Here is an 18,381-nt window from a genome sequence, read left to right on the forward strand (position 1 = left end):
GCTTGATCATTCATGATAAAGGGCCATACTCCGACTATGACAGAGATCTTAAGCCCCCAGAAGATAAATGATTTGCCTCTAGCCTCTTATCACGCCACCCGAGCTTTACCTATATGATGTTATATTATCTGGAAAGTTTCATCTTCTTTTGAACAAGATAGAACAAAAGGGCCGGTGCGTGGAGCACTAAATACTTCATCTTCCTATAAATAGTTCCTATAGTTTATATCTGTCTATCCTAATTATATAAAAACTGTTCATCCAGATTCCAAAGCCTTTCACCTTCTTGGTAGTTAAGAATTCCACCACCACAGAAGTTCAGCGAGCTACATTAGTAGAAGCGTGATATTTATATTTAACAGCACACTACAGAGCTGTTTACTAATTTGGAATACGAAGTGAATAAAATTTATTGGTTTAATAGCAGGAGAATTTATGTAAGGTAAAACATGATTACCCAGATAAGAATTCTGACCCGAGACATTGGGGTGAACACCTCTTTCTCTTGCGGAAAAACTGAAGTGACTGAATATATTATGTTCTGAAAGGTCCCTCACAGACTTGTGCCACTTAACCGCATTGCTTCTGGTAGTCTGGAACACTCCCTCAGTAGTGATTAGAGGGGAAAGAGGGTCTGTTAAATTCTATGCCAGATCACTTCTGCTGCACCATGGGTTTTTCCGTAAAAAGTTCCCATACAGCCTAAACACAGCTTGCTGAAGAGATTCAATTGAATCACAATGTTTATTTTGCAAAATATATTGCAAAATACTTCATTATATAGAGAGAGAGGAAAAAAAACCTTTCCTTATTGCCATGTTGGTTAGGACCAGATAGGAAACTCACATTGGGGAGAAATTATACAAGTTTTCCTCTTGGAGTCAAGGGACTATTGTTCTAACTACTCCCCAGCCGGGCAAAGTATAAGGGATTCAAGACTGGCCCTTTGCAATTTGTTTTTGCAAGCAGGTTTACTTCTCTCTCAAACCATACTCATGTTGCTTGGCCCTATGCTAAATCGTTGCCTTTATCGGTGCTATCTGAAACCTTTCATGTTACAGATATCACAAATGATTTATAATTCACCCCTTGAGACTCCAGTGGTACTCAAGAGTATGTATAAGATGGTTCACTGCTGGAAAGGAGCAGTTGCTTGAGAAGTAGAGAAATTTGATATCTGTCACTATATTCTTAAGGCAAGAGGGAAGAAGAGGTCTTTTTGTTCGAGGATCGGGACGCGTCCTGTTCAATATCTCCAGGTGAAAATTAAAGTATTCAACAACTTAGGCCGGTTGAGCATAAACAACATGTTTCTATATATCTCAATACAGACCCATTCGTGTCTATTAGTCATCTCACAACATTACTTCAGGATTAGAAACATATAGCTTAGCGAGTTGAGAATTATGATTAGCAATGCATACTCGCAAGGAGTAATATACTCTCCAACAACAGTCATTAGAAATTTATGGAAAATCACAATTTAAAGTTAAGCAAGACACTATCCCTAAATCTCTGCAGTCTCTCATGCCTCTATCCAATAGCTCGTCGCAACTCTGTTCTTCCCTATATGACTCTCTCCCTGTGTATCTACCATTAACTGCCGATGTAAGGGTTGTACTGACTTTCTGCAGTACATACAAACACGACTTTGGAAGATACGTGACCCCTTCACGAATTCTTCTCCTCAGTGTCTCCTCCCTTAATATGTCTACCCTCCAGGGCGGCTCTCTACTCCCACTTTGGGTTGGAGCAACTTCAGGCCTGTGCTCTGATTGGAGTAGCTATAAGTCCACGGGCTATAATCATCAATTCACTATCGCATTGCAAATAACGCCCACAAAATAATGGTGGTGTAGTAGTCAAAAGTTCACTCTCTCTCGATACCCTACGGTCAGATAGCTCTCTCACGCTGACATTTATCGTGTGAAGAGCCTTGACAATCATCTGTGACACGGATTATGGGGCACTTTCCCCCCTCTCTGTTCCTTCCTCAGTACCGCACCTCAAGTGCTTGGATGCTGCCTGTGCTACATGATAGAACTGCACAAAGAGTGCTATACAGATACGCTTTAAGTGTACATATGATAATTGAAAAAGACTAAGCAATGGGTCTCTGGGCATCAGGGACCACCTCCACATGGTGGAGCTAGATAGGAAATAACTTCTGACATATGCAGCATATGATATGATATTATTAGTAATACATATACGTAAAGCTCGCAACTCTTCTAAATAATTTTCCAGTTGCTATGTAGATCCAATATGTGGAAAACAATGGTCCCAGCCAACTCGGTAGCTTAACGCAAATATCTAAACTCTTATGCATAAAACATAGTTGATATATACGAAGTCATTAGCATTCTTTCTAGATTTTATCCTCTACCTACTGTGATGAGAAGCATTCTACCACTGGTGAATGCAGGATAGGGGAGTATAGAAGAATATCTTCTCTGAGAGATGTATCGAAGTATCACTCTTCTAGCTGGCACCGGAATAGAGTAGAGGGATGCACGTTTACTTTGCCTTGACTAGATGAGTTCATAGGATTTTAATTTCAGTTCATTTCTATTCAAGAAAGTTAGAATGATCAAAGGGGAAACAAGGACTGGAGGAATACTAGACTCTGAGACCACCACTTTTTAAAAAGCTAGGGTTTTTTAACATAGGGCGTTCGCTATTGCATATAAACTTCAGTTTTATGACTTGGAAGAGAAAAATAAACCTATTTCCTCGCGGGAAGCAACTGCCACCGGAGGATTGGGTTACATTTTGACTCCTGTCTCCATGAATGAAACGAAAGACCTAGGAGAATTATAACTTTTTTTCTTTTAACTGTAAGCTCTCTAAGTCCTTCCTGAGGCTTTCATTTTGCGTGGAACCTATATATAAGCATCAATTATTGGCACTGTATTGAGCCATTCTGTTCCATGGAGTTGTTGTTTATAATTTCTTTAAATTGCCTCTCTGGATATCTCTAAATTAGGGTGTAATGCGTCGGTCATGAATTTATTGCTGTGTGTTTGGTACCCTTGCAGGGTGGACATAGATCAGTATACGAGCCGCGCTATGTCTATCTGTGTTAGTGAACAACAAGCACTGCCGGCAACCTCCTTTTTCTTGCTCAGGTGAGGTGATGAGAAAAAAAACACACCGCTTGAGCGCAGTCAATGATATGGCGAGCGATTGCAAATAGCGCTGCAGTGTTTGCTAACAGCGGTGCCCCAGCCTCCTCGCGCGGTCTCGAGCGCGCGGCTCCCAGCACTGCAAGCCAATCCCGTTCGTAGCAGGGCGGCCCTTGCAAGTAAGGTAGTAAAACAGTACCTGAGTCTGGTAGAGAGTGTCTCTCCCAGCGCTGATGGGCGCCTTACGGACACACTCGCAAGTTTTTAAAGCGACTCTTGCTGCTTGGCTGAGCGCCGCCTGCGGCGCAGTTGCTTTTTGGAGTTTGAGTGTAGCCAGAGCACCTTAGAATTGCCCATAGAATAGTACACTTTTTAGTTTGGCCGCTCGATTACCGCAAGACTCTTTCAACTTCGCTTTGTACCTAGGACAGGGTCACTAATATTCTCAGATCATGAATAGTGTTTGAGGCGCCGCATAATTGTGAGAAATGGATCAGATGGTAAACAACGAATTGAAGTTGTAATTAAAGACAAAATGCTAAATACCTCCACATAGGACATGGGAGTGAACGAAATCAGTTTGTTTTTCATCAGCATAACAGACGACAAGACTGGTTGTTCTTAGTAAGGAGAAAGCATACGGACAGAAAGGGATCTAGGAGTATATAGCTGATTGTCACACAAGCTTGCTTAAAATGATGCAAGGTCACAGTGTAGGTTGAACACTGTTTGCAAAAAAAATACGCCAAACGTGATTCTGCGTTCGATGAGCCATTGCATGATCGAAAAGGGGACTTGTTTCTTAAATTCCTCTGGCAATACTGTGTAGGATTCCGCTAGTTGCCTTCTAGTGTCTGGTCCGTACACTCTGGTCGTACCTCAAACGTGATGCCCAGGCCCTCCCATATACCCCCGCAATTTCTTGGTGATGCTAAAGGTGTGATGGATGGAGACTGAACAAAGAGTCAGGTGACCTCCTGCCTGGAAAGAGACTTAGACCAAGGCCAGAGAGGAGGGCTGGAGGGTGGCGTTTCAGTTTGGAGCTGGTGATGGGATGGGAGTGACGTTGAAGCGTAGGTGTTCTGGTTCGCTGCCCCCCTAGAATACCTGGCTAAGACGGTCCCTTCTCTGTACCTACAGCTCTGTTTTAAGACCCGTGTCCTGTCAATCTAATAACCTCTGTATTACTTGGCTGGCTAAGAGTCACCAATCTGACTGCAAACAAGTAGGGGTATGTGCATTGACCTCTGGCTTCCTAGGACCCAGCCTGGGGCAGAGACTCCCACTGTGGGAGCGGCGACGGCAGGGGCATATGCTGACGCTCCAAGGGTCAGACCCAGGAAGTGAAGCTGGTGAGCTTTCTTGACCCCCTGAAGAAGTCTGCTCAAAGAGACGAGGAGGCTCCCAAAAGTCGGCTGACTGTGCTTTGTTGAGGGGCAGTTCCAGAGCATTTGCCCGGGTAGTGCCGGAAGCTCCTGTGACAGATGCATTATAAGAGGGTGGAAGCTATGTGAGCATAGATATGAGTAATCACTTCTTTCCGCTTCTTACTCTTGCAACTGGTTAGCCCTCAACCTGGTGGAAAGATAGTCTGTTCGTTTTCAGCTGGGCATATGCATCTTTTATTTCAAGAAAGAAATTATTTGTTGGGATAGGAATTGGAGAGTCCAGAAGGAGTGAAGCAACAAGATTATCATGATTAAAGGTGTCAGGTGAAAACATGACCCCTAATTGAAGGCTAAGTGCTGTACAAAGAATTGGGTTTATTTAAGTTTGGGAAAACGAGAAAGATGGAAGGAGGGACATGATTGACAGGATACAGAAGTTAAACTAACTAGTCTGTAGTTTCCTGGGTTGTTTTTATTTCCTTTTTTATAGATGGGCGCTATATTTGCCCTTTTCCAGTCTTCTGGAATCTCTCCTGTCCCTCATGATTTTCCAAAGATAATAGCTGGAGGCTCAGATACCTCCTCTATTAGCTCCTTTAGTATTCTAGGATGCATTTCATCAGGCCTTGGTGACTTGCAGGCATCTAACTTTTCTAAGTGATTTTTAACTTGTTCTTTTTTATTTTATCTTCTAAACCTACCCTCTTCCCATTAGCATTCACGTTAGGCATTCCTTCAGACTTCTCTGTGAAGACCGAAACGAAGAAGTCATTAAGCATCTCTGCCATTTCCAAGTTTCCTGTTACTGTTTCTTCCTCCTCACTGAGCAGTGGGCCTACCCTGTCCTTGGGCTTCCTCTTGCTTCTAACGTATTGATAAAAAGTTGTCTTGTTTCCCTTTATTCCTGTAGCTAGTTTGAGCTCATTTTGTGCCTTTCTAATCTTGCCCCTGCATTCCTGTGTTGTTTGCCTATATTCATCCTTTGTAATCTGTCCTCGTTTCCATTTTTTGTGACTCCTTTTTATTTTTTAGATCATGCAAGATCTCGTGGTTAAGCCAAGGTGGTCTTTGGCCACATTTTCTATGTTTTCTACCCATTGAAATAGCTTGTTTTGGGGCCCTTAATAGTGTCTCTTTGAAAAACTGCCAACTCTTTGTTACCCTTCATTCTGAGTTTCCTCAAAAGCATGGAATTAACAGTTTATCTTCCTTCAAGAGCAAAGAGCGAATGGAACAGATGCAAAAGCTGCTATATACAAATGAAAAATTCCCAATGTACAAAACAATGCCAGTTCACTTACATTAGAACCGTTCCCATAATGGCCAATTCATGAAGTGAGTGTGAGAAGCCATTGCTTAGCCTCTTCACTGGTGAAATAGAGCAAAATATTATTTTAAACATTCATTTTAAAATGAGTTGTCTGCCTAATGAATTATGGGTGGTCTTTCAGATAACCAATATTTGTAGTCAAGCACAGACACTGTAAATGTAATATTTTATGCCTTATGTAATATCTTCTGCTTTGAGTTTAGAAGCTGAATCAGATTTTTTTCCTACCCAGTTAACTGTGACTTCTCCAACACCATCTTCCATAACTTTCATTGGCTTGATTAAAAGGTGTACTGAATATTGGTTACGCCTTGATAGGTTACTTGGAATGGAAAGTGCTTTGGTGCTTTCTGGAATGCATGAGCTACATCTGGTCCAAAGAGAAACACACAAACTCATCCTTCTTCTCACTTCAGATTTTGCTGGGCTTGATCTGTTCCTAGCTTGCTCAAACTGAAAATATATATACATAAGCTATAAAACAACAGATGGGACGCTAAGTAACTTGACAGAGTCCAGCAGTGTTCCCTCAAGGGACTTTGATTGTAAATAAACACGTATGGGCAAGTGGGCATGCATGCATCCACATCCTATATCTGTGCAGTTGGATACAGAGTAATGAAGTGCAAATCAGAATACATATTTATTTCTCACTAGTCATGAGTAGCTATTTATAGGGTTTAATGCATTAGGCAAATGGAAGAAAATTTAACCTTGACTTCTTTGCTATCATGCATAAAATGTATCACACAGAAGACTCTTATGGACTAAGGAGTCAAAAAATTCCACAGTGGTGATAATCCAGGTGGAGAAGTGGTCCTCATGAAAAAAGATGTATAATACAGTGCAGCAAACATGGCAATTTCTGACTAGAGCATGGATAAAAGCAAAGGAAACAAATAATGAGCAAGTCTTTTATTCCAGATCAGACATTTCAGCAAATATTGCAGCTTAACTTCAAACCATACCTTGTGGTTAATGAGGTGGTAGTTTGCATATTAATAAACCTAAAGCTGTAGTCATAGTCGTCATTATCCACATCAAACATAAACAAAAGATTAACACCTATACCACTTCTTTGGAAGATGTGAGAATGGCCCAATGCTAACTGCTCTCTCTTCCCCTCAGGATAAAGAATAGAAATGGAAGGGTAATGAGAAATGAACTTAGATTTAGCACAGAATTAGCAATCAAACTGGTCTAATTTTGCACAAAGTCAAAGTTTGCAGAAAGAGGAAGCCAAGTCCATTATATTCAAGAATAAAGTACAGAGAATATACATTCTATCCACCTGGTATTTCTTCTTTTCTCTGGTAAAGCATGCTCATTAAGGAGACGTGCACGCAGTAAAATATTACATGAGTATGTTTTTGTGTATATATATTTCATGCATGTGGTTTTATCTGTACAAACAACATACATGTCTGATTGCTATATCCCTTCTACTGTAGTATTATGCTGTTATCTAGAAGGTGAGCAAAGCCTTCCAATTTGAGCGCTCATTCCAAATCCTTATTCTGGATACATTAGATAAAATTTTCAGCGGTGCCTAAGTGATTTAGCCACTTTTGAAAATGGGACTTAAGTCCATTTGAAAATCTTACCCAGAATGCTGTAGTGGTAAAAAGAGGAGGCTAGGAATTAGGATTCCTGGTTTTTGTTTCTGATTCTTCTACTGACTAAGAGTGAGTGTGGACAAGTTTCTTAACTTGCTTGTGCCTCAGTTTACCAGTAGATCCAGTGGGCATAATATGTATCTTACCAGGATAAAGTTTAATTAATTTGTCATTTAAAAGTCTTGAGTTCATTGGGTGAAAGGCCGTGTATAAATGCTAAGGCTGTCAGCGACAATACACTAAGCTACTTTATATCTGTTGCCACAAGACTTTGCACTGAAGCACAAAACCCAGCCTGGGTATGAAATGTATTGAAGTGGTGGAGACTTTCACTGAATTCTCTTGTTCTTTTGTGGAATGGTACAATGGCTGCAGCAGATAACTGAGACATCTGTGTACCATCAAGCACTATTTCCCAATTCCTGTCTCTCCACCCCATGGCATCTCCTGGTTTTGAGGCTTTGCAGAAGAAGATCCTTTAGGATACATCAAGTTTGCTAGGCCCAGTGGCCTTTTGTCACCCATGGTTACCTCCACCTACCAGAGGTGACATTTTAGCAGGAACCTCATTGCTCTGTGCACACAATTGCTCAGATCTACAAGTGAGCGTTTTTTTGCCGTTTCTAGGGGAGCAGTGTTGTAGAACTTTCATAAGTTGAATTCTGCCTGTACATCTTATGGTGCAACATTTTAGCAAATAGCACACGTGTAAATAAATTGGGCAGTAAAATCTAACTTTACAAGTTTAGATCTGAACTCAGTCTTCCACTTTCTGGGTATATGAGCCTAGAGTGACTGTGTGTGCGTGTATACCAAGTCTCCAGGGGCAAGGTGTAACTTGACTCCAGAGCTCACCCTTTCCAGGTGGTATGTACAGTTATTGTAACAAGTATTAAAATAAGTGTGTTCAGTTACTTACCTACATTTGGAAACTGAATAACACCAAACCGTAAATGCTGGTCGCCAGTGCCAGTCACTATGCAATAGCACTAACAATATGCATAATGACAGACTACATCATCCAGCGGTTACATTAATTTTGACTCGACATTGCCAAAGAAACCAGCAAGGCTGTAGAATAGAGGCTGCTACCTAGTTCAGGATCATGTGCGCACGGGATCATACGCAGTGTTTTTTTCCTAGCTTAGATACATTATATGGCTCTATCACCATGTGCACCGATGCCTAACAGATATATCAAATATAAATATGCACTCTCACATGCCATTCAAGTTTAGGAAAAACAGTTGCCTCTGAAGGAAGTAGGCTGATAAGGCCAGCACAGAAAGAATATTTTCGTTGTTTCATCTGCTTCATTGTTGTTATAAGTAATGTACTCAGAGCTGTCCATAGCTAAAATGGTGTTTTTGCACTCCTCGTTTTCCTTGGGTTTTAGAGTATTGTATTTGTCAAAGGCAATAAAAGTCAAGACACTATTTTTTACAACTCCATTTTATTCAGAGTAATTATTCTGTTTCCTTTGGAGTAAGATGACTAAATGTTCAGTATTGAGATTCCTGACCCTCTGACAGTTCTGTTAACTGGTAAGTAAGAGCACGTGTGTTCCATTTGTCTACAGAAAGGTGAAACAGCTTAGGCAGCTACATCATAAATAGAACATCTTCATCCTCCGTAATGATGCTCTGTACAGATCATATGTAGTAAGCAAGCACTAGTGAAGGGTCTATAACAGGATTCAAAAAAGAGCTAGATAAGTTCATGAAGGATAGGTCCATCAATGGCTGTTAGCCAGGATGGGCAGGGGTAATGTCCCTAGCCTCTGTTTGCCAGAAGCTGGGAATGGGTGACAGGGGATGGATCACTTGATGATTCCCTGTTCTGTTCGTTCCCCCCAGGGCACCTGGCATTGGCCACTGTCGGAAGACAGGATCTGGGCTAGATGGACTTTTAGTCTGACCCAGTATGGCCGTTCTTATGTTCTTAGGAGCCCTTTTAGCTATTGTTTAAATTCTTCAACTTCTAAACAGTAATATTAATGACAAGCAGATGAATTTTACCTGCAGACGGATTTCAGGATCAAGCACTTAATTAGAGCTGTTAATATTTAACATTCTGTAGGGCCACATCACAGATAGCAGCATGGAAAGTGGAAATGGACTGTCCAGAACCCTACATCCTCCACTCACGCAGATGAATGAAACACGGTGTGGACTGGGTGGGACCTTGGGTCTGGCTCTCAAATGGGCTGGCCAACACTGGTATACTGGACAACATATGTTACACTGGTTATAGACCCAGCACAATTTCCTCTGGAGACGGAGTAGGAAGGGGAACTGGGAGGAAAAATATGACTCTGAGTCACAGTCTCCCCCGGGTCTGCTCCTGGGGCAGTGTAACAATGCATTGTCCCTTATTGTAGGCTCATGGTACCTCTACAGTCAAGCCCTTAGTAAAAATTTTATTGAAGAAGAATGTAGCTGTATGGATACCATCCTAAACATACTGTGGGACAGGTTTCTCAGAGCTGCTGTGTTCTGCCTCCTTCCCAGATATAAGCCTATTGCCTGGAAGAGGCTCCTGTGATTCAGAATAGAGAAGGGCAGCGTCTTTAGGTGCCTTGCAAAACAGCTAGATGCTGTGAATGCAGCAAGGGTGGGGAAAGCCGCTGACTTCCTTCTCCTGACTAAGCTGAAGTTCAATCTAAGAGCCAAAGCCTAGTCCTGTTGAAATCAATGGGAACTTTGCCAGTGATACTGGAGGGACTAAAGGTTTGGCTGTCTGTGTATAAAATACATTAATGTTGCCATTGTTAAATCACTGTTGTATTACAGATCCAATCATTGTACTGCATTTGGTAAAAATATGTGGGTAGATTGAGACTCTAATAGCCTGAGAGCCTTCAGAACTCTGGGATCCTCACATAATCACGTAGACCACACTTCCCCAGCTCGACTCTTATGTATGTCACACATCCTCCCAGCTGCTGCCCTCTGACCCTTCTCTCGGGTTGTATTGTGCAGGTGTCAAATATGAGGAAAGTGGGGAGAGGAGTATTGTGAACGTAAGGTGCATCATTAGCAGGTGGCTGGCTGGCCAGTTACAATCATCTGTACACCGTGTTGCTCACAGACTCTGAACTAGGGACCTCTCCCAAGAATTCAGTCTGACCTTGTTAAGATAGTTACTGTGCTTGTTTGATTGTTAATTATCCTTTTTTAAATATCTACAACTGTTTTGGAGCCATTGACTTTGCTCTGCAATTAGATGTAGAGACTTCATGTTTCACTACAATCGTCCTTTAAATGCATTCCTGCTGTAAACAGATTAATTTGTAATGCAAACTGTCAGCATATTTTGCATATTTAATTGTACCTGCTGTTTAGCTCATTAGAATGCAACGCAGATGTAATAACTAGGTAGATGTATCTGCTGACATATTTTCAGAAGACAATTAAACATAATGAATAGGATTATTGTGCAGCCTATGGCTGCTGTACTGTTCTTCTTCCACATTCATAATGGAGACATGCTGGTGACACTCCAGCATGTCTAGTTAAATTGAGAATGGTCACCCAGCAGTAGAGAGTTGTACACAGTTTGATACATTGCTACAAACAGACAATACTTGAGTCTTCCCAAAATTTGTATTAGAAAATAATGTATTTTAAAATGTTGGTTGAAAGAGCACTGAGGCTCTTCCCACTGCATGGATAGTTTTAAATCAGTATTTTGCCTCACCTACTGGTGAGGTCGGTGAGAAATCATTAAGAGTATCAGAGGCAAACTGAATCTATGCAGTTGAAATAAGGATTATGTGAAATAGGCACTGTGTCCTTGGAGCTCATACATGATGCTGATTTTGTGTTTTGGGTAGCGGGGAGAGAGATTACAAAGACACTGATTTTATTAATATGCTCTTGAAACATGGAGAACATTACCAAATTATTGATGGCGCCCACCCTTTAAAAAAAATAGCTTTCTTTTTGCCCCAAACATTGGCGCATTTAATCAGCTTGTTAATTGAAGTTATATACTTTACATTACAAAGACAAATTAAGCAAGCTACTGTGATACCCAGAAAACATCTGTTAAACAAAGCCAAAGTTAATGATAAACAAAATTAGGTTCTCTCATAGTTGGTTTTCATCCATCTGCACCCAGCTACTGTTTTCTTTTAAAGAAGGCAAAGACGCAACCTATTACTTTAAATTCGTAATGCCATGAGAAAGCAGTCATTACACATATCCACCATACTTTAATCTGTGCAAGTTTTTGGTCAGAACTGCATCAAGCCATTTATCATGTATTCTGGCCAGCATCCCTGGAATGGAAAGATCTGCACTACATTTGATCAGTTACAGGAAACAATTAGAAGTCTATCTACTGGTTGAATGTACAGTATGATCTTACCACTTCTGTTTCGTGTCACAGACTGTCAACTTTATAATCTCTGCACTGAGGATGTCTTATTTTATGATGTTCATTGATGTGTTTATTTGTTAGAGTGGGATTAGCAGTCCATTTTGATAGGATTGTGGAAGTTCATTTATGTGACAGCACTGAGATCATGGGAGGAGTGCACCAGTCTGTCATAGGAGCCATGTAGGTAGAGCCACGTTGACTTCAACAGGGCTTTGTGCAGGCACGTAGGTCCACCTTATTTGGATCTGCTAGAGTATTTGATGTGTGTATATTTGTGTGTGTGTGTGTGTGTGTATGACCGTGTTATGTGTGCGGAGGGTGTATAATATGTATGTGTATGCAATAATATAGAGTATATGTATATAATAATTTTTTTAAAATCTTGTTACCACTACTTGAAATCCAAGCAGCTGAAGAGAGACAATTACAAGAAGATCAATACAGGGTTTATAAGAGGGTTAGGCTAGCATGTAGGTTTAATTATTGGAATCCAACCTCGGTGAGGAAGTAGTGCAATGCTAGAGTGTTACAGCTCAAAGAGATTTAATTTAAAATCTCTGCAATTAAAAGCCTGACATGACTAGATGCATGTATATCTTTATATCAAAATTGCATACACAGAATAATTTATGTGAATGCCCTCTTTTGTCCCTCTTTGACAGATGTGAAACCCTCTAATATGTTGGTGAACACACGAGGACAGGTGAAGCTGTGCGACTTTGGGGTTAGCACACAGGTATCCGCTCCCTTAGCTATTTACCTATTCTTTTTTCTAAAATAGAAATCACCTGGCTACAAGACAAATAGGCCTGCAGCAGGCTCTCCTCTGCTGGGAGAGTGTTATTCATTTGTAATCTCGAAGTGACTTTCCTTCATCAGAATATGATTGTTCATTGTTTAATGACAGTAAAAACTGCTGATATTGTAATTACTACTTACGAATAGCAAACTTCATTGATATGCAGCTTCGATATGAAAGCGTTTTGGCCAGACAAAAGGGAGGGCAGAGTGGGAGACGTGTCTGGGGAGCCCAACTGGCCCACAATAAAAATTAATATTGGTAGCAACAATAGTGGTGGGCCTTTACAATGTGCAGCACAAATTTTAATTAATTTCCATTTTGGGCCTCCCTGGAGAACCTCAGTGATAGTGACCCATGAGCTTGCTGTGATGTTGATTTGAATTGCAGCCACCTTTTCTCTCCGCCAAACATGAGGACCAAAGAGAAGGTCAGCGTTGTATTATAAGTTGTCAAAGTCTGTTGTCCCTCCAGCGTATTTAGTGCTCATTGCGTTCTAGTAATGAATGTGGCTTTATTCACATCTTGAGCCAGCTGACTGAAAAATGAGTATGTTCAATCCTACTTCAAATTGACTTTTTATATCAGACTAGTTTGGGGATACTAAAGCTATAAGCATCCTGTTTAACGGAATTGTTTAAGGTTATCTGCTATAAACTGTAACGCAGTGCTTGTTTTAAATTGAAATTCCCATTCAGAAGAAAAGACAGATTTAATCATTTTTAATGCCTTTGTAGATAAATTTGTTCCCTTTTACATAATTTTTAGTTGATTTATAGAAATGATTATTGTAGGTTAAATGAGGAATAATTGCCCATTTTATTCCCACATTATCTTTATATTGTTCTAACAGACTGTTTTGTCTGATAGCTAGTGAATTCGATAGCCAAGACGTATGTTGGAACAAATGCTTATATGGCGGTAAGTAAATTTATGCAGAAATAACATTTCAAAAGAAGTCTTTGTATGCTGCTTTGTTCTATATGGTGTAGGATATATTTTTAAATCGAGGGTTTTCTCAGATTTCTTCCTGTCTGCATCTTAATAGAGTATGTCCTATGGAAACCGCTCCCATTCACCATCACACAGACTAACACCCCTCCTCCTTGTGATCACACAGCATCTCTGTGACAGCTACAGCAGTTGCTGATAAGGAAAAGTAATACTGGGAAAGTATTTCCTTAATGTGTTTATAGTTCTCTCAAAAGCAGTGTAACAGCTTGGAACAGAGGAGAGCCAATACAATATTAACAGCCAGCTCTCCAGGGGTAGCCAGCATTTGCTTGGCGGATCACTCGTGGTCCATTGTTGCTCACGGTTTGGGAACCACTGTTCTAATGCCTCCGTTTAGCAAACAGTTAAGCGTGTGCTTAAGTCTCATTGACTTCAGTGAATCTAAACATGTGCTTAAGTGCTTTGCTTGCTTAAAACACTTTCTATCAGATCTATTCATAGTTCAATTTGAAAATGTTTGCGAAATGTGTTAGGATGAAAGTGCAAATTTGATAAGTGGAAAGTGCTAAGCCCCCACCTTAGTTAACCCCAATGACATACATTGGTTTTGTTATACTAGACAACACAGAAAGTATTATTCCATTAGACCATTAACTTGCATGTCTTAGTGTTTCACTTTCATGCAGTGCTTATCCATTTAATAATCAGTACATTTCATCTGTTACTTAACCAAGAAATTTTACATGCCATGATGAGATTACTTGTGTGTTCTGTCTACAGAAATAATATATATATTTCCATTCCTATTAAATCAGATTAACAAACTTTTATGATATCTCTTTCTGGGGATTTTTGTCATAGGTTTGACAGATTGGATTCTACCATTTTAACATGCCTGTTAAGTGGCAAGTGACTCTAGTCCCATTGGAAAGACTAGGTTTAAAATTAAATAAAGGGTATGGCTACACTTACATTTTTGCAGCGCTGGTAGTTACAGCTGTGATCGTACAGCTGTGTAGGGCCAGCGCTGCAGTGTGGGGAAAGCAAAGAGCAGCTACAGGGAAATAGCACTTAACAGTATCCCTGCCTTTTCCACAGAATTTTAACCTCCCCGATATCTCGCTGCTCTGGGTCACCTGGGAAGAGCGGGAGGGTCTTCTACAGCTATGTGGATTCCGCCCTGGTCCCTACGCAGCTTGCCTGTGTGCAGCAATGGTCCCCCCACCCCTCACGGCACAATGGCGCGGACGTGTTAGCCTGACTGGGACAAGGACCACGGTGGCTCTCCCTATAAACTTGCGGAAGCGCATTGCACACGCTCTGGCTGAAACTTTTGAAGAGATTACAGAGGCAGATTACCGCGACGTGATAGACCAAATCAATGGGCTATTCCACATCTAGGCATGCTTGCAGGCAGCCATAGCCCCCCTCCTCCCAAAACATTTCCATCCTTATAATAAAAGCTTCTTACCGGGAACAGGCTCCTCTGCTGGTTCCTCACTACCAAGTCCCAGCGGCTGCGACTGGCTAGCTTCTTCCTGGCTGGAAAATAGCTCCTGGCTGCATGACTCCTGGGAGTCTCCAAACACCTCAGTAGCCTCACTCTCGGGTTCCTCTACACCCTCCCCCTCCTCTCCAGGCTCTGAACTGTCCATCGTGATCCTCGGATTGGCAGTGGGGTTACATCCAAGTATCGCATCCAGCTCCTTGTAAAAACGGCAGGTCGTGGGGGCAGCACCTGAGCGGTGGTTTCCCTCACGTGCTTTGCAGTAGGCACTCCGCAGCTCCTTTACCTTAACCCTGCACTGCACCGCGTCCCGGTCATAGCCCCTGTATTGCATTGACTTTGATATCTGGCCGTAGGTATCATAATTTCTACGGCTGGAGCGCAGCTGTGCCTGCACAGCTTCCTCACCCCAAACACTGATGAGATCCTGCAGCTCGGCAGTGCTCCATGCTGGGGCTCGTTTGGGGCGTGGAGGCATGGTCAGTGATTGATTGATTGATTGCACTCCACGCCTCGCTGAGCAAACAGGAAGGAGATTTTTAAAATTCCCGGGGCATTTAAAGGGCGGGTCACCTGAGCCCAGGGCAGTGGAGTGCGAAACGATGACCAGAGAGGCTGAAAAGGTATGCTGGGATACCTCCTAATACCCTGGAGGCCAATTACAGCGCTGGTGAGTGTCCACACCTGATGATCAGTGCTGCATCACCAGCGCTGGATTCGCTACACCCGTGGCAGACGAGGAGTACAGCCAGCGCTGCAGACAGGGAGTTGCAGCGCTGGCTGAGCTTTGTAAGTGTGGACACCGAGTAAGTTGCAGCGCTGTAACCCCCTCAGCAGCGCTGCAACTTCAAAGTGTAGCCAAGGCCAAAGAAAGTGGTGGCATAAATAATATTGAGAGAATACAGCAAAAGCTACCACAAATTTGTCTTTGCCAAAGTTTGTACAAATGGTTTCAGTCACCCATTTTGTGAAGTATGAGAATGTAGAATTAATGTGGAGTCCTTGTCTAGTGTTTAAAATATAGTTTTGGCAAAAAAAATTGCTCTTATATCTAAAAATAAATGAGAAAAATGGATCCTGCATTTGGCAAAGGACAATCTGCAAACAGTACTGTAGTACAAAATGCCTGGCATTTGTCCTGTCAAACTCCAGAAGATGGAAGGGAGGAGGAGAAATCTGTGACCTTTAATTGCTTTTATATATTTTTTTTCTTACATCCTTGTTAGCAGATAACAAGCAGGGAGTCCATTTATTTGCTAAGTGTTTTTCTAGTCAAGAAGTGCACATCATTCAGCCTCTGAAACAATCATGTCACCATCCTAACAAGCCTTAAACCACACTGTGTGATCAGAATATTAGGTATGGGCAAAATGTCAAACACATCAAATGTATTACTTTTGATATCCCGGCCTGCTGATTGCTACAGCTCCAATTTCTAAAAAAATGGAAATACTGTGATTACCAAAAAAACTTCAAATGACTCCACTTCTCTAACTCAGTGCTTATTCTTAGAGTGGCTTTAAATAGCTCTAATAATTAAATTGTATTTTTCATTTAATGAACAAATCCAGATTATAGTTCTCCTTCCCAGGTGTACATTAAAGAAATTACTTTTTTCTTATTATTTATGGATGAATGTGATGCGTCCATCTGTTAATTGAAAATGAGAGGAGTCGAGCTATAAAATATTTGATCGGATTTCATGTATTAAAATTGCTTTGCTTCTTGAGTGAGTTGTTGCCAGTCATCAAATTTATACCTCAGTCTCCAAAAGATACTATAAAATTACTTGCGTTTTGTACCAGTGTTAAAGAACAGAAGCTTTGGTGTGAAAATATGATCGCAAGACAAAGCAGTGTTACGTGACACTTTGAAACATGGAAGTAGATGGACAGATGTAACTATTTTCTGCACCTATTTCCGTGGTGGTGGTGTTTTTGAGTCCTCAGTGTTACTTACATGATATTTTACTACCTTAAAGCATTACCTGTTATAAAAAAGAAGCAAATAATTTAAAAATGGCCAGATTGAACTACGTATCTGATTTGGCTGCTAAATGAAGGCTAAGGTATAGTCCATACTAGAAAAGGTGTACCTGTATAGCTATGCTGGTAGAGCGATACTGGCAAATCCTCCTAGCGTCGAGACAGGCAAATAGTCCCCTTTGCCTCTTTAGCTTATAACTTGTTCCCTGAACTAAATAGGTTGTAGAGGCTAAAGCACTTTTTGGCCAGTATAATAACTTTGTCTATGCTATGGCTTTTGCCTGAATAAAAATATCATAAAAAGATTACACCCGTAACCCACATTATCATACCAGAAAACTTTCTCATGTAAACTTGTCCTAGAATAACTGTATTTATGAATGATTGTCTTGGTGGCCACAGTAATAAGATTCTTGTTTTATGTAAGTATGTAGCTCAGTATAAACTAAGCATTCTATCTGACACAAGCTGACGTTTTTCGCATGGTAATTCTGGAAAGCTATTTAGAATGGTGATCCATAAAGATAACAGAGACAGCTCTGTGTTCCTTTACTTAACATTCATGCTGTGATAAAAGCCCTCAACCTGGGATTAGCAGTGCAGAGTAAACATCCCCAAACACGTTGGACTGGCACTAATTTGGAAGTGTGTTTTCTGAAAAGGTCTCTGGATTATTAGAGACTAGAAATACAGCCAGTGGTTTGTAGGTAGTTGGCTAGACAGGTGAATTAATAGCACAGCAGGGAGAGAAGTCTCATGGAGTCTTTTATTGTTGCATTTCACACTGTACTTGACCTTGAAAAGCTTGAATTGTAGCTTTCAGATAAAAACTAGCTGTTTCATTTTACAGTGTTCTTGTATTTCTGTAAATGGGCTGTTAAGAGTTTTGAGTGAAATCTTTTTTATTGTTTAATATATTAATTGAAGAGTTTTAAAAGAAAATTGCTAAGCGCGTGACTCTCTTTTGAAGCATTAGCTTGCTAATTGTAAAAGTAACTTGGGTTTAATTCACTCTCATTAATTTTTAACCCCCTACCCCCTATTCAGTTCCTTTACTCAGTATTTTTGTTCATGGTGTACCTTACCTCTCACTCTGGACTAGAAGTAAATCCGTTCCATTCATGGAGGCTTAGAACCTGATATGGTGCTTTATTGTGCAGGTGTACACTGTTGGTTTTCTTGCAAAATAAGGTAGTCCAGGCACAAATGCATTAGCCAAGTTTACTAGGTACATGGCCATGCAGGATGGCGTGTCTGAGCGGGACAGAGCCCCTTGCGTAGTTGCAGAACCCAG

At 41.0% G+C, this 18,381-nt stretch overlaps 1 protein-coding gene across 5 annotated transcripts in view; it reads left to right on the forward strand.

The window, feature by feature from the left end:
* The window catches only part of MAP2K5 (mitogen-activated protein kinase kinase 5), a 195,315-nt gene that overhangs the window by 93,181 nt on the left and 83,753 nt on the right, over window positions 1-18,381 (forward strand). For all 5 annotated transcript variants that reach the window (XR_004371552.2, XM_075069741.1, XM_032764314.2 and 2 more), the window contains 2 exons: window positions 12,505-12,578; window positions 13,512-13,562. Coding sequence is in view for 4 of the 5 variants with exons in the window: in XM_075069741.1 (XP_074925842.1) it covers window positions 12,505-12,578; window positions 13,512-13,562 (125 nt within the window). In the remaining variant the exon portion in view is untranslated. The remainder of the gene's footprint in view (window positions 1-12,504; window positions 12,579-13,511; window positions 13,563-18,381) is intronic.

This window comes from Chelonoidis abingdonii, chromosome 9, assembly GCF_003597395.2.
Source record: "Chelonoidis abingdonii isolate Lonesome George chromosome 9, CheloAbing_2.0, whole genome shotgun sequence".
NCBI lineage: Eukaryota > Metazoa > Chordata > Testudines > Testudinidae > Chelonoidis > Chelonoidis abingdonii.